Here is a 16,326-nt window from a genome sequence, read left to right as displayed (position 1 = left end):
TTGTTCCTGAGCTCAGACAGAAGGATGGAGGGAACATAATGAGCTGACAGCGGTCGATAGAGCAGCGGCCGCTCTCTCTCTCTCTCTTTTCAGAGCTCAGTGAGATGTTGACTCAAGGTGTTGCAGCATCTTGGGAATGCTATTGAAGTTTTTAGTTGAAAAGTCACTGTTTGCTTGCACGACTCCGACAGATTTCAAGTGTTTCTGTGTGACAAACGTTGCTGAAAAGCGGCTTCTTCTTCTTCTGCACGAGCAAAGATATATTCATCTTTTTTTTAAGGCTTTATATCACATTTTATGTTTGTGTTTTCCTCCTTTATTTATCCTGTGATCCTGTGAATGGACAGACCCCTTGAATCCTTTATAAAGGCCCGCTGATGGTCCTCAGACCCCGGTTTGTCCTCCATCAATGGAGGGTATGACATCAGCAGGGGGCTCAGCGGGCTCAGCGGCGGGGTGTTGGGTGTCGTGTCTCCGTTAGTGAAACCGGACCTTTCCCCTCACTGCATTATCCACAGCTGATCTCCAGCACAATGACAGAGTCAGCCGGCTCAGTGCACGCTGCTGTATCCGTCTCTGCAGACGCCTCGTTGTCCTTTTATCTCACAGCTGATGTTTCTTATGAATCTTCATGTTTGGATCCAAAAACCATCAATGAACTGATCTACTAACAAGTGTTGTGTGTGTGTATCATAGTCTGATATATCTTATTCCTGCACTGGGTGACATGTTTGGTCACGTTAGTTTGTTTAGAAACGGCTCCAAAGACTAATAACAGCATCGTGTTTTCAGTCTCTGGAGAGTAGTTCTGTGTAGCAGACGCCACCGAGCATGTTGTTACCTCTTGACTTTGTATTACGTTATAAATTTCTCAAAGAACTGCAGTGAAAATGGGTAAATATAATGTTATCAAGGCTGCAAATGTTTTCTATATTAATCGATTAGCTGTTTGGTCTTTAAAGTGTCAAAAAATGGTGAAACATGTCAATCAATGTTTCCCAAAACCTGAAATGACACAAAGATATTCAGTTAACTGTCATAGAGACTAAAGAAACCAGAAGCTGGAATCAGAGAATTTGAACATTTTTTCTTTAAAAAAATGTCTCAAAACAATGAATCAATTAATAAAACTGGCGATTAATTTAATAGTTGACAACTAATCGATTCATTGACTAATCGTTGCAGATCTTCATGCTAGCGTTGATACATATATAACAGTAAAACATCATGTTTGCTGTGGCAGGATTTCAGTAACCTGATGCGTTAGATGGTTTGTTACATTGAACCATCTGAGAAGTCGACCGTGGAAACTGTTCGGAAAAGTTGCAGGAACTTTAAAAAAAGTACTCGGCAGCTGATTGGATGAACCATCTGTCTGTCGCCTAGCGAGGCAGCCGGACACTGATTGATCCGAACCATCGGTGGTTCGGACACAAGCGTATAACTTGAAGCCTGACCAGATGGATTCTCACGTGATCTCACAAATCCAGCTGCCTCTCAAAGTTAAGAGTCTATGTGTTGTGGTTGGACCCAATAGTTCCTGGTCCATTGGGGACTTCTTGGGGACAGGAACTAAATTCAGACCCTGATTCCTGTAATTTAGAAACTGTTGTTTGATGAAATAACCAGATGTCTGTTTTTGTCTAATGCAGTGAATTAAATACCTCATAACGAAGGTTTTTGATCAGAGCAGAAAAGACCAGAATGCAGAACAGGATCTGAAGCTGTTTGCGTTAAAAACAAACAATGCAATTTAAGAGCTCTTCATGTATCAGCAGTGCTCTCTGTCTGCATGTGTAAAGTTCAAGGCCGCTCTCTGTCAGGTTGTTAAAGGGAGTTCTGGGAAATGTAGGAAACCACTTAGAGTCACTGAGGTTGAAAAAGTTCAGAGAAACTAGTAAATTTCAACACTTTACCACCAAATACTCATTATAATCATGTTTTGAACTTCCAAACTGGGCTCCTGAGCCCTTGAGAGGGTCCTTGGGAGTTTCCCCGGGAACATGAGGGCTAGTTTAATGTCAGTAAAAGGTGTCTGCACAGTGAGAGAGCGGATAAAGGTGTGTTCACGGTCAGGAGTTCATTACTTCCTCACCTACAGCTCAGACTGTTACGTCATTCTGTACCTAGTCTGAAATCTTTAAGGGAGGGGTGAGAACGTTTCGGAGCGCAGGTCTGAATGCGCGCACCTGCGCTCCTGCTCCCGCGTCTTGACTTGAAGACGAGGGTCCAAAGGGACAGAGTGAGCACGCGCCAGCCCTGACAGTCTCGTGGCACGGTGTTTGTGTGTCCTTTTGGCTGAAACACCGGCTTGACAATAAACAGATGAAGGCGGCCGCGGGGCCTGTGCCACCCCGGTGGGAGGAGAGGACGGAGCAGAGGGCAGGTCCAGCAGGGCGCGGTCTTCTTCTTCTCCCGCGGCACCTCATCTATACTGTAGTAGGATCTCTTCCATTTCCATTTCTGCCAACAGCCCTGCGCCACAGGGACGCATTGAGAAAAAACCCGAGAGGCAGAAACCGCTGCGGGGACACCCTTTGACCGCCGTGCCCAAAAGGCGCAGCCAGCCTACGCACCGCGCGCCTCTGTGTCTGTCTGAAGCCCGTTTCTCACAGCTCCGACACAGAGAGGCAGCTTTGAACCTGCCTGCCAAGATAAACTCACCTCGCCTATTTATGCCCCTGCCTCTGCGTGCACTCGGGACAGGAGAGTGTCAGCAGCTCAGAGGACAGGTTCAGGTCGTTCCAGCTCGTCTCCAGCGGCGCACTGGCCACTTTTACGCGCCGGGAATGGCGACTTTTGGGGACTCGGGGATGAGTCCTGCTCCGTTACCTCCACTCTAAAATTATAAAGGGGAGCCCACGCGGGGGGGAGGCACATCAAAGAAATACAGCGGTGACATTTTGGCCACCCGCCCGGGGGTTACACACCGGCCCCGGGGTGGAATGCTGCTCCCGACGCTGGTGACGTGCCTCGCCGGGTGCGCCTTTCTCCTCTCGCCGGTCAGCGAGGGCTGCGGGCCGGGTAGAGGCTATGGCAAGAGGCGGTCACCGAGGAAGCTCGCGCCGCTCGCCTACAAGCAGTTCAGCCCCAACGTGGCCGAGAAGACTTTAGGGGCCAGCGGGAGATACGAAGGGAAAATAACCCGGAACTCTGAGCGCTTCAAGGAGCTCACCCCGAACTACAACCCCGACATCATCTTCAAGGATGAGGAGAACACAGGTGCAGACCGCATGATGACACAGGTAACCCTCCCGGCTACCGTAGTGCCCTTTAGCCTGGTCTGTAAGCATTCAGTGCATTACTTTGCGCACTTTGCCCTGTCTTTAAACTCGTGGACGCTGTTATCTTTATCCTCATTTCTTGTTGACTCAAGGCTCGTCACTGCAAAATTACTGCAATCTGTCTTAACAACCCAATCCGTGTTTATCTTGTGTCTCCTAAGTTCATTTTAAATCAGATGAGACATATTGTTTTCAAAGCTGTTCAAGAGCAACACGTGTTTTTTTACCGAAAGTCACAGCAGCAGGTTCTCTGGAAGTTTATTTCTTTTAATAAAACTATTTTCCTGAGATGAAAATAGTTTTAAGGTGGATATTTTTTGCTGCTCTTTTGGGAAACTCTGATTACAAAATCTTTCTGTTTGCACAACTCATTCTTCAGTCTTGTTCCAGAGAAACTTTGCAGCAGCTTTTAACACAGTTGAGTTTGTGTGTGTGTGAATTGTGTAGGTGACCAGTTTTGAATCACAGCTCTTCTGCTCCAGTTTCAGAGGTTCACTGTGGGCAGCTCGTGCGTAAAAGAGGGCAACCCCGTCTAAAAATGTATGGAAAAGCGGTCGCTCTTAATTAAAACACTATGTCCTCTGTTTTACATCATGTTTTTTGGTGGAAAAACAGCCAAAAGTCGTATTTGGTTAGAGCCCGGGTCAAGCGTGTACTGTTGTTTACCGTTTTCGTTTTTAGCCCGACTGGCCAGAGTTAACAGTCGCCTTTTGGACTGTCAAAAATTTTTACGACACCGTCATTGATGTGGCCCCGGGTGGAATTTATTTGACTCCCAATTTCCCCAGGAATAAAGTATTTATATCTGGCTCTTGTGACCGCGGGCTTCCTCTCCGAGCTGCAGCGTTTATGTCCACAGACCCACGTGGGGAATGAAAGCGCGCATTCCCGTCTGGAGCTGTCACCTCGCTGCGCGCACTGCAAGAAATGTCCACCCGGGGAAGAGAGTCACTAGAGCTTAGGGGCTGAGTGTGAAATAGAGCAGATAAATGTGTTTTTTAAAGCGTGAGGCAGAATCTGCAAGAGTGGATGAGTTGATTTTAAACAGACTTTTAATGCGAATAAACCTTCCAAGATCGAGTAAGTTTATCCAAATTTAGTGTTTCTGCTTTACTTTAAGATGTGCTTCTGTGAGACAGTTCCTGCAACAAAAAAAGTGCAACCAAATAAATAAAAGAAAGATTTCAGTTAAGCTGCACATTATGAAAGAAAGAGGATGCTCATGAGTCTTTAAAAAAACCCTCCCTAGACTGACATTTTTTGCAGCGCGCACCCCCGAGCCGCTGCGCGTCAACGGCGCTGACCTGCACACAATTTATGGGCTCCAAGCCGCAGCAGACAGCCTCCTGTTTGTCTTTTACTATTCCGTGTTACTTTTTGTTTGTTTTCGCAGCACACATGTGCAAAAATAACCCACTTCACTTGTGATGAAGCCTTAATTATACCGGGTTTTTTTTTTTTTTTCTGCCTCTTGAGTTTTTATTCGCTTTTTCCTGGGCGCTCCGCTGCTGCATACAGACGCGACTGTTCAGGGGAGAAGCCACACTGCAAAAAGAGTCATTTTGTCACATTTAGCTATTAGTAGATATGTTTTCTTTTCAAAGCACATGTTAAATTGCAAAATTATTTCACTTATTTCCATTACATGTTCTCTCATTTCAGGGATTTCGTGCAGACATTGATGCGTATCGCTCCAAAAAAGGCAGATTTAATTCAAGAAAATCCTTTAAAAAAATGAGCTCATTGAATTGGAAACAAGGGAAGTAATCTTTAGCCTTTTTTTTTTTGTAGATTTTTTGTCCCCTCATCTCAAGAACACAAGACTATTAGACGCCACATGTGACTAAATGGCCTGTTCAGAGGGACATTTTTTGCAGCGCGGAGGTGTGCATAGGCGCATGTTGTCAGCCTGTGCGTCCAATGTTTGTGCAGCCCGGCGGTTTAGTGCTAAAACCGCTCCTACAGAAACCCCCGTCGATCTGTACACCTTGAAAGGAAAACCAACAAAATCTATCGTCTGATTTATGAAGTCCAGCTCGTTGCTCTCGACCGCACAGAGAAAACACGAGACGTTCAGATCCACACTGAACACTGTGAAAAGGCATCTGTGGCCACCGAGCCACGAGCTATTCTTATCACAGCCAACATGGAAAAAGACATTTATAGGGTTTAATCCCAGTTTTCACCCTTAATAGACTGAGATTCATGCAGCGCTGCATCACTGAGAGAAGCTTTCAGAGGCTGCGAGCTGCTGATTGAGCCAAATCAGAGCAGTTAGACACTTTAAAAGTTTAGATTTTGACCCTTTTGAATACAAGATGTTTCCTATCTGACGGTGTAGGAGTTCACACTTTTTCATTCTTACATTGCAGGCCAGTTAAACGGTCCTAATGGACATTTTAGAAAAGAAAAATGCATCATTCCTGCAAGTTAGATGAAGTACAGGGGGGGTAAAGTTAAAAATAAGCAAAACTAATGAAGAAAATAACATTTATTTAAAAAAGTATTACTAAAATTGCAGCCTCATTCTAGTCAACACACTTTTTCTTCATTCATTTAGAGGTCAGTGCTGTTATAAGTCTCATCCTTTTAAAGCTTCATCCAAATCCAACAAGTAAAGGTTGAGATATGGTGACAAAACTATAAAATTTCAACTTTATTTCTATATGTTATATATTGTATATTATATATTGGAGCAGTCTTGAAATGTCTTGACCTTTTTAAAAAGAAAAACAGCACCCTCTTCAGGTCATTATTTGTCATTTTTAATAATAAATTCTTCTCTTGTGGAAAATTGGACAAGATACAAGCTTTATACAGTCCAGGTTTATCTATCAGACAGATCTGCTGCTTAGAGAAACAATCAGTTTTTGTAGTTGGGATTAACAATGGTGTTCATTCATCGATTCAAAGCTACACCACCACACCCATGAAAAACAGAAATATACGGTCATAAAAATGACGACAAACTTGGATGAGATTGACACAGTTGTACAAGTCGAAGGAGAAGTTCTCAGGTGTTTTATATGAACAGAGAAAGAGGTTTTCATTCCTCCTGTTCATACTGGCTGTTCAAAGGTCATCGTTTTGTGCTAAAAAATGCATTTAAAAGTTAATGTGAAGCTTCTATTCAGCTTCAGCAGTCTGAGTTAGTCATATCAAGTGGATATCTGACACATTTACAGTCTTCTTAGCATCTTTGTGTTTCCCTGTTGAGCTGCAGGTGGAAGTATAGTAACAAAAAGAGGGACTTTGGCACTAAAAAGACTGTAACGTTGAAAGATATCTACTTGATTTAGCTTCATATTAGCTTCAGATAAGCTTTTAAATACATTCTTGCACAGAAGGAGGACTGTGGATTCATCATTTACATTATAAGGTCATTATGAACAGGAGGAATGATTACAGCAAGAAAAACATAAAAAGTTACTGATTGAGTAAAAATTGTTTAAATAAATAATGTAACTCAACATTAGACATTTGACACATTGAGTTTAGAGTCTTCTGTGTGTTCCTCAGAGATTATTGGTGTCTTTTTCGTTGCTGAAAGACTATTTATAAATGTTTGGTGTGATGGGTGGAGCCGAACATGTAGCCCCTCCCTGAGAAAAAAATCAGACCAGGTGTGTGTTAGAGGTCACCTGACATGTTCTGACGCCCTCGGCCGCTTTAACAATGCGGCCTGGGTGTCGATTTGATAAACGAGGCAGACAGGAGGATTTATTAGCGTTATTTAGAGCAGGAGGGAGTTTACGAGTCCCTCAATAGGCCCTCTCACCTTCTGTTTGCTCACCCTGACCAGACTCCAGGTTTAGAGGGACGCTGAGGACCTCTTGTTCAGGTAGTAGTCCCCCCCCCACCCCCCCTCACCCACTCACCCCTCCATCCATCCTTAACATAGCCTCCCGGCTCCCTTCGCTCACCACAGAGAGCAAACATGAGGCCGAGCTGGGACAGCAGGGGTGCATTGTGGGAAGGCTGGAGCCACAGAGGGGTGACGGGGGTTTGGTGAGGTTCATGGGTGCAGGCAGAATGAGTCTTTGTAAAGAGCTCAGGCTTCCTCTGATTGGTCGGGTTTAAACCTCCACGTCATCAAGATTTGAAACGCACAGCAGGAAGGAGTTCAAGGGTCAGAGAGAGGAGTGTCATGTGACAGGAAGAAGAGCTGAGGGAGAGAGACTGAAGGATTACTTTGCTTTTGGAAGAGATTTATATATATTTTTGGAAACTATGTTGAGCAAAAATCAGAAAACAGCTAAAATAGATGCATAAAGTTCTGTGTTTGAATAGAAAAAATAAAGTTTCAATGAAAGTTTTGATGTAACAAACACTGAGAGATCCAAAAACACTGAGTCCTACATTTCCCATAATGCAACTCAATAGCATATTTTAATTAAACTCTCTTTGCCTGTATAGCATCTGTATATATACAGTATATAAAATATGTAGACAACCTCAACTGACTTCTGAATGTACGGCACTGCTGCATTTTTTACATTTTTATTGTTGTTGTTTTTCAGTTATTTCTTCTTTTTAAGCAATTAATTCATATTTTGAATACATTATATTTTAATAACACATTTTGATAATTAATAATTTATTCAACCATAATAGATGTATAAATAAACAAGTTCTGAGTTTTAAATGAAGTGCTTGTGGCAGAATAAAATGTTTTTACCCCCTAAAACACTAGATCATACATTTCCCATGATGCAATTGGATAGCATGTTTTCACTGGACCCTCCTTGCCTGGTAAACGTCCACATCTCTCAAACTAAGGCAGCTTTCTGTTATTATTATTATTATTATTGTTATTGTTATGTAGATGTTGAATATACTAAACCAACATTTAAACCTACTTTTATGTAACAAAGATGGATTTCTTTGCAGCTGGTGCTCTTAAACTTCCATAGATTGATGCTGAATGGGATAAAATTCTGGTGGAAAGCCTGAAACTAGAAGATAATCACATGTTCAACTATCATTTGGTAGTAATATGCAGCTGTCCACATACTTTTGGCCGTACAGTGTATGTTTACATGCTGTATATGGACATGTATTTTGAGCTGTTTATCATATTTACATTCATTCCAAAATTCAAATTAACAATAAGTCCTGTTCTCTCGTCTTCTTCAGCGCTGCAAAGACAAGCTGAACTCTTTGGCCATTTCGGTGATGAACCTGTGGCCCGGGGTCCGGCTGCGGGTCACCGAGGGCTGGGACGAGGACGGCCATCACTCGGAGGAGTCGCTGCACTACGAGGGCCGGGCGGTGGACATCACCACCTCGGACAGGGACAGGAACAAGTACGCCATGCTGGCTCGACTGGCGGTGGAGGCCGGGTTCGACTGGGTCTACTATGAGTCCAAGGCCCACATCCACTGCAGTGTCAAGTCAGGTGAGGGACCACAGCGGCTGAAAACTGCACTACTGCTGAATGCAATTTCATAAATAACAAGATTTAGCTTTTTTTTTTTTGTTAAGGGAGAGCATGCAGAGAAAGCAAAACATGCGCCCTGTTCTTTTCATGCATCTGCTTTCTCTGAAAAATTTATATTCTTCTAATTTGCAGAATAGAAGAATACATTAGGCTTTCCTGGAAATGTTTTTAATGAAGGTAGAACTGGTACACACCAAACTCTAATATTAAGTTTAAGCCACAAAAACATTTTTTTAAAGTCCCCTTATTCAGCATTAATACTCACTATATAAACAGTTAATAAACCATTTATAACACACTATAAGTGAAGTGTTTGTTGCTGGATAAACAGATGAAATGAAAGCTGTTCCTAAAAGAAGTTATATATCATATCTGCTTATAACTACAAGATCTATTACAGCGGCTTATATTCAGAAACATTTAACGTTTTGTAGAAGAACATGTTAATATTCCATAAAATAGTGGTAAAAGTGGTATTGATTGTTAAACTCAGGCACTAGTTTCAAAAAATTTTGAACAATACCCAGCCCTACAAGTAGCATGTAAATTTAGCTGTATTTCAAAATAAATAAATAAATAAATAAATGTCTAACAGTAAGAGAAGCATAAACTACTCAACGCTGCCACAAAGATGCATTTTTCTATCTGATATTCAAACACTGACAGAAATTTGACGACAGCATTTGGAAGAAACTGCTTCCGCTGCCATTTCCTTTTTCCGTTCTAACAGTTTTGGTTTCACTCCTCTTCTATCTCTGACCGCCAGCTAACTCTCTCCCTGCTTGCATCTTATGGGCGCTTGCTGGCTCTTATATTTTTCTGTCATCTTCATCTCTCTCATCTGCCACTCACCCCCCCCCCCCCCCATGTTCCCTGAGTCAGGCCATGTTCTGCATCACATCTGAAACGTTGCCTCTGTGAGCTGTTAATGGCTTTCTCGCTTTACTCACACAGATGCAGGCTCAGTGGTACTTTATACAACCACTGTCAGGTGATTTAAGAAGGGCTGTAAAGCCTGTATATTGTGCACAACGCAACAAAAACTTGAACATAATGGTTATTGCAAATGACTCTACAGAGAAGATTAGCATTTATGAGCTAACTCGTTAAATCATTTGAAATGTGAGGAATGATGAGTCAAAATTATGAAAAAAAAATAGTGATATAAGTCAAAATATGAATTTGCTAGGCCAGAATTATGAGATTTAGTAAGTAAAAATTATCAGATATTAAAAATATTAAAGAAAAATTATGATTTTCTTTTTGAAAATTATAAGATACTATGTAAATTTTTTGAAGTTACAATTTTGACATAATACACAGAAAACTACAGGATGCCAAATCAAAAAATTTGACTCATGGCATCAAAATTGTGACATAAGTCAAATTATGGACTTGCTAGGCCACAATTATGAGATTTGGTAAGTAAACATGATCAGATATTAAAGAAAAATGGGGACAATAGATCAAAATTACAACATTTATTTTTGAAAATTATGAGATACTCAGTAAATTGTGACTTTTGAAGTTACATTCTTGAGATAATACATAAAAATTCCAATTTACTAAGTCAAACATTTTATCTGATTACATCAAAAATTTTGCTTTTTAAGTCAAAATTGACATGTCACATGAATTATACTTGGTAAACCAGAATTATGTTATTATAAGTCAGATTTTAAAGAAAAATTATGACTTATTTTTGAAAATTATGAGATACTTTGCAAAAATTTTTTAAGTAAAAATTTTGACATATATCAAAACAACATACTAAGTTAAAAATTTTGACTCATGACATCAAATTTATGACTTTTTAAGTTAAAATTGTGACAAGTCACACTCGCTAAACCAGAATTATTAGTTTAATTGAAATGATAAGTAGAAAAAAATCAAATAAAATGTATACTCCAGATTAGATACTGAAGCTTATTGAGATGTTTCTTTTCTCTTGTGGTATCCAATCAGCTGCTGAGCTCTGCAGACATTTTGCTGGTGCTATAAAAGTGGTCAGGACGTAACACATTCTCATCAAGGTTCAACATATTCAGCAGAGCGTCTGTGCATAACAACATATAGTGTGTTTTGGGAAAATGTGCAGTTAGCATGAAAAGTAACACAAGTGTGCCACCCAAAATGTGCTGAAAGTCACACATGCTTGTAAAAATGCATCAGAGTTTAAACCCCCTCCGACACATTTTACACTGAGTGGTAACTGAGATTTTCCTTTTTCCTACTGTATCTCTCTTTTCCCTTCCTTCTTCTTCCTCTCCTTCCCTCCCAGATCGGGTTGCGAGGGCCCAGTCCTTGACTTGATCAGACGGGCAACCAATCAAGTTGGTATTTTTTTCATGTTTTTGATTTCTCCTCTTTTTCCCCTGTTTTTTTCCTCAAAGTTCCTCAAAACAAGACAAGGAAAAGAAATCAGTCTCGGGAAGACAAATCCAGCCAGCTGAGGAAAAGAAAAGATTGAGTTGTAACTGAGGAGCTCTCCAACAACAAATCCCCCAAATCCTTCTTAAAGGCACTTAACGGGGGGCAGCTGAGCAAGAGGAAGTAACCACTAGGGGGCAGCAGGACCGCTGTAGATGAAGGACTGGACTGAAAAAAGGGGGGACACATGAGAAAAGGAGGAAACACGGGGATTAATGGAGTTTATTAACACTCAACACTTTCACCTCAGACTTCAGCTGCTTCAGATGAACAAGATGAGAATTATTTCTGTGGTCGATCCAGGAAGAGAGTTAGGAAGGTAATATCTTTTGTTCCATAGTGACATAATATGGGAAAATAATGTTATTTAAAAACTATTTATGGCAGTTTTTGTCTGATAATGGAGGAGCAGTGTCTGTATGATGAAGCATATGGTTCAGGATTAGGAGTTAGGATTAGATCATGCTCATGAGGAAGATTTTAAATCCATTGTTCTCTCAAAGGCAACGTGGAAAAGACGATTCATGAGATGCTGCATCACTTTCAGAAAACCTCCAGTTTATTTGTATCTATTTATTTAACCAGGAAGATACTTTATCTTTTTTTACAAGATAGACAAAGACAGAAAATTACACTGAAGAGTAGTTAGATTATAATAACATGACTACATTTCACAACATGCGAAGGGGAAGTAGTGTTTCTGCTGGTGGTCGGGCCTGGAGCCAAATTTGGATGTCAAGTTAAAAAATTGTGCCTACAGCGTTCAAGGTGTAAATCATGTTCTCACATTTATAATTTGTATTCTCAAATAAATATTTCTTATTAAAAAACTAATTAACACAAGAGAATGTTAAACAGTGTTGTTAATATTTTATGTCAAAGATAATAAAGCAGACTAATTCCAAAGTATATCTAGGTATCTCCATCCAAAATCAGTTTAAATTGCATTAAATCCAAGAGTGACAAGTCAAATTTATGATTTTATGTCAAAATTATTAAACTTTTGAAGTCAAAATTGTGATATAAGTCAAAATATGGACTCGCTAGGTCAGAATTTTGAGATTTACTAAGTAAAATCAATGACATGTGAAAGAAAATTGTGATAATAGGTCAAATTTATGACTATAAAATTATAAGATTTAAGTAATAATTTTGAGATAATACATCAAAATTGCAAAATTTGACTGATGAAATCAAAATCGTGACATAAGTCAAAATTATACCTGCTCATCCAAAATTTGTACTTATTACGTATAATATAATAAAATGTACACCTGACAAATTCCAGGCTCTGTTATAAAAAATATTTAAAAAATATACAAAATACATATAATTATATAAAAATCTAATAAATTAATGTACACAATAAATAATTAACAAAAAACATATATAAATTGAATTGAGTAATTTTATAATTATACTGTCAATTTATGTAAATAGTCATAAATGCTTAATTATATCATGATTATATTTTTATAATGTAAACTCTTTTTACATTTTACAAATTCACATTTTTCGTCACACTGAAACTGAAAATTCGGTTCAATGTTAAACCTGGAAGAGATCTTTTAAAGCTGTGTTGCTGTCGGTTTGTCAGATGATTAACCTGCTGGCTGGTTTTCCTGCTCTGCTCCTTCCTCCTTCAGGTGACTTATCTTATCACCTGGCCTTGGCTTTCCTACCTTCCCCAAATATTTATCCCCAGATAGACTTGAGACAGTCCTCAAGAGTCACTTTCAAGTGCCTGGACGCATTGTCACGTACATAATCCTGCCCGGACACTCGTGTACACACACATGCAGGGTTGAAAAACAGGAGCTTTTATCTGGCAGCTCGGTTATTGTTCTTTTATGTCGAGTGTGGGAAAGAAAAAAAGTCAATATTTAGTTTAAGGGAGTTGGAAAGATTTATTGTGTGGCCAAGCTTTTAGTATGGAGGTCCATTTCTGCCAGAAAAATATAAGAAGAAATGTAAGGAACAGCAAATATTAAAAGACTCAATGTAGGTTAAAATTCTGAGATAGTAAGTCTATATTCTGACATTTTACAGTAAAAATTAGATAGTAAATTCAAATTTTAATACATAAATAAAAAATTATGATTAAAAATTCAATATTTATCATTTTATTTCAAATTATGAGCCAAAATTTTGACTTTTCAATTCATAATAAGTTTATTTTTTTACCTTTTTAGTCAAAAGAGACTTGAGAGAGCAAATCAAAAATGTATACGTACAAATTGTGACATTCTAGATCAGAGTTATGAAATATTTTGAGATAGTAAGTCAAAATGATGAGTTATTAAGCCAGTATTATTAAATTTCGCAAGTTTTTATTAAGCTATTAAGTCTAAATATAAGATATTAAATAAAAATTTTGACTTTCAAAATTATAAGATTAAGTCAAAATGATTATTTATGACAATTTCATAAATTTGACTGTAATTATCTCATAGTTTTGACCAACTACTCAAAGATAGAGAATAGTATCCATAATTTTGAATTAAAACAGCATCATTTGAAATTGTATCTTATAATTATGATTCATTGTTTCTGTCTTTCCTAACTTTTAATTGTTTACTTGTTATTTTTCTGGCAGGTTTGGGCTTCTATACTTCAGGAATATTTACATCTTTTAAAATCTTCTTGTGTCTCTTGTTTGTCTTTCAGATCACTCAGTGGCAGCCAAGTCTGGAGGCTGTTTCCCCGGCGAGGCGCTGGTCAGTCTGGAGGACGGCCATCAGAAGTTCATCCGTGACCTGCGACCTGGCGAGCGAGTCCTGACCTCATCTGGCAGCGACGGCAGCGGTGAGCTGGTATACGACGAAGTCGTGACCTTCCTGGACCGCGACCCAGTGACCCAGAAGCTCTTCTACACCCTCCAGACAGAAGCTGGCGCCCACCTCTCGCTGACCGCCGCCCATCTGCTGTTTGTATCCGAGGGTAACTGCTCAGAAGGGGCGGTGCCGGCCCGTGGCGCCCTGAGGACTGTGTACGCCAGCGACGCCCAGCCAGGACAGTGTGTCCTGGTGGTGGAGGGTAACGCGGGACAGAGTTACAGCGAGGGGCATCTGTCTCGGATTACCAGGGTCACTGTGAGGGAGAGCAGGGGGGCGTTTGCACCTTTAACCAAGCGGGGAACGCTGGTGGTGGACGGCGTGGTGGCATCCTGCTACGCGGTGGTGGACCAGCAATCCCTTGCTCACTGGGCCTTCTCGCCGCTCAGACTGATGCACAGCTGGACCAGCGCCGTCGGGTACCAAGAGGACGGGGTCCACTGGTACTCACGGCTTTTACACTGGCTGGGGGGGATGCTGCTGGACTCAGGACGCTTCCACCCGCTGGGCGTGGCTCAGGCCGACAGGTGAGGACAGAAACTCACCCCCCCTCACCTTGTGACTTGGATGTACCCCAAATACACGCCTGCTCTGACATCATCAGAGCTGTACGGGACCATGATGGACCACCTGACGAAATGCTGCTAAGGCCTCATGGGAGTTTTTCAACTGGAAAAACAGGGAAAAAGAAGAATAAGAAGCTGTGAACTGACACAGACAAATTCTCCCAAAACACAGACAGCAAATACGAGCACTCAGAGTCAGAAAGACCACAAAGAAGTGCACAAACAGACTTTTTATAACACTTGTATCCTTAAAACACTATGAAACAAAAATCCCTTAAAATACTCTTAAATAATCTGTAATTTACTCCTGAAAACACTGAACCAGACACCTCAATCATGTATCAAGGTGTTTGGTTTAGAGGTGTTAGTTAAAACCCATCATTAACTTTAGGGGCTACATCACTTTCCCCTTCATTTACACATAAATGAAGGTTTGGATCTGGGTTCACATTTGGGTTTAAGGTTGCAAACGAATTAACATTTGAAGGGATTCTTATTCAGTATTCAGGTATTTAATATGTTGACCTCATGCTTGGGCTTCATCAGGAGATAAATAACCAGATTATAATATATTTAGGGCTTTTAATGGGGTTTCCTCACTGCATTAAAGGGTTAAAAACACTTCACACAATGACATGAAAGCCATCTGTGAAATTTCACCATAAGCGAATAATTAAGGCACTTCTAAAGTATAAAATAAAGGATGGCTTTCATGTTATTTGATCAGTTTTAAAGGGTTTTAACCCCCTAAAAAGCTTCTAAACCATGCAGATAATCCATTAAAATCCCTTCATATGCATTATAATCCATTAATTTACCCTGAATATGGTGCAAACCTATAAAACACCTGAATACTGAATGAGAATCCCTTAAGATATCATTATTTTTGCACCTCCTAAACCAAAATCTCAACCTTAATAATACATTAATCTGATCTGTCAAATACTTTAAATGTCTGTGTAAAAGTCTCTAATCACAATACGTTAATTGATCTATAATCATCCCTTAAAATCTCATATAAAACACCTCAGTTTCATCACTATTAAATGGTAAATTAATGGTATTTCAAGGTAAAAATTTAAGGGATTCGGTTTCATAGTGAAATGAGGTTTTGTGCTCGAGTTGTATGTAACTTTTACTGCTTAATACAGAAATTTTTAGGACGAATGATAGTTGATATTTAAGTGTTGTTTGTTTACAGAAATCCAATAATGTTTATGAAGTTATTGTGGGTGAAGAGATATGAAAAGATCTATTTTTTAAATTAAATTATATGGAAATGAGCTGTGTGTGTGTGTGTGTCGTTTCATTTCATGTGTATGTGGCTGATCAAGGTGTGCGTGACTTACCTGGCGTGAACGCGCCTTTACTGACACCTACCGGCTTTGTGTTGACAAAGCACGCGCACCCTGTTTTCCTGTCTGTCATTATATATCCGCAGCTGATGAATGCGCGCGTCTCCAGCGGGGATCAGGACTGATTTAGCCCTCACATCTGACTGGAAAGCGCTCCGTGTGCATAAATAGTTCCGTGCGTAAAAAGCAGCGACGCACCAGTTGCATGTATGCAACAGTTGTCGGCTAATAATAACAACAGGGACGCTTCTGCTGCGCCTTTAAGAGCATGAGAAGGAAACCTAATATCTCTCCATATCCAGCTCAAGGCTCCATCAATTAAGAGTGAGAGCCGAGAACCGGACGATATCCGCATCTGCGCGTCTGCTCTTCGTCCAAACTCCACCTGCTTTTTGTTGTTTGTTTTTTTTTGTTTTG

The 16,326-nt window shown here is 40.2% G+C and overlaps 2 protein-coding genes across 2 annotated transcripts in view; one reads left to right on the top strand and one right to left on the bottom strand.

The window, feature by feature from the left end:
* The window catches only part of LOC122976244, a 1,153,509-nt gene that overhangs the window by 376,567 nt on the left and 760,616 nt on the right, over positions 1–16,326 (bottom strand). The gene's annotated exons all lie outside the window — the stretch shown is intronic.
* LOC122976271 (indian hedgehog B protein-like) lies at positions 1,171–15,837 on the top strand. Its single transcript, XM_044344676.1, has 3 exons — positions 1,171–3,245; positions 8,421–8,682; positions 13,822–15,837. Exons 1-3 carry the CDS (start codon positions 2,946–2,948, stop codon positions 14,517–14,519), a joined length of 1,260 nt encoding a protein of 419 aa, XP_044200611.1. The 5' UTR covers positions 1,171–2,945; the 3' UTR covers positions 14,520–15,837.

The sequence above is a fragment of the Thunnus albacares genome, chromosome 24 (assembly GCF_914725855.1).
Source record: "Thunnus albacares chromosome 24, fThuAlb1.1, whole genome shotgun sequence".
Lineage (NCBI taxonomy): Eukaryota > Metazoa > Chordata > Actinopteri > Scombriformes > Scombridae > Thunnus > Thunnus albacares.
The sequence above is the reverse complement of the archived record's forward strand: the minus strand, read 5'-3'. Positions and strand labels throughout refer to the sequence as shown.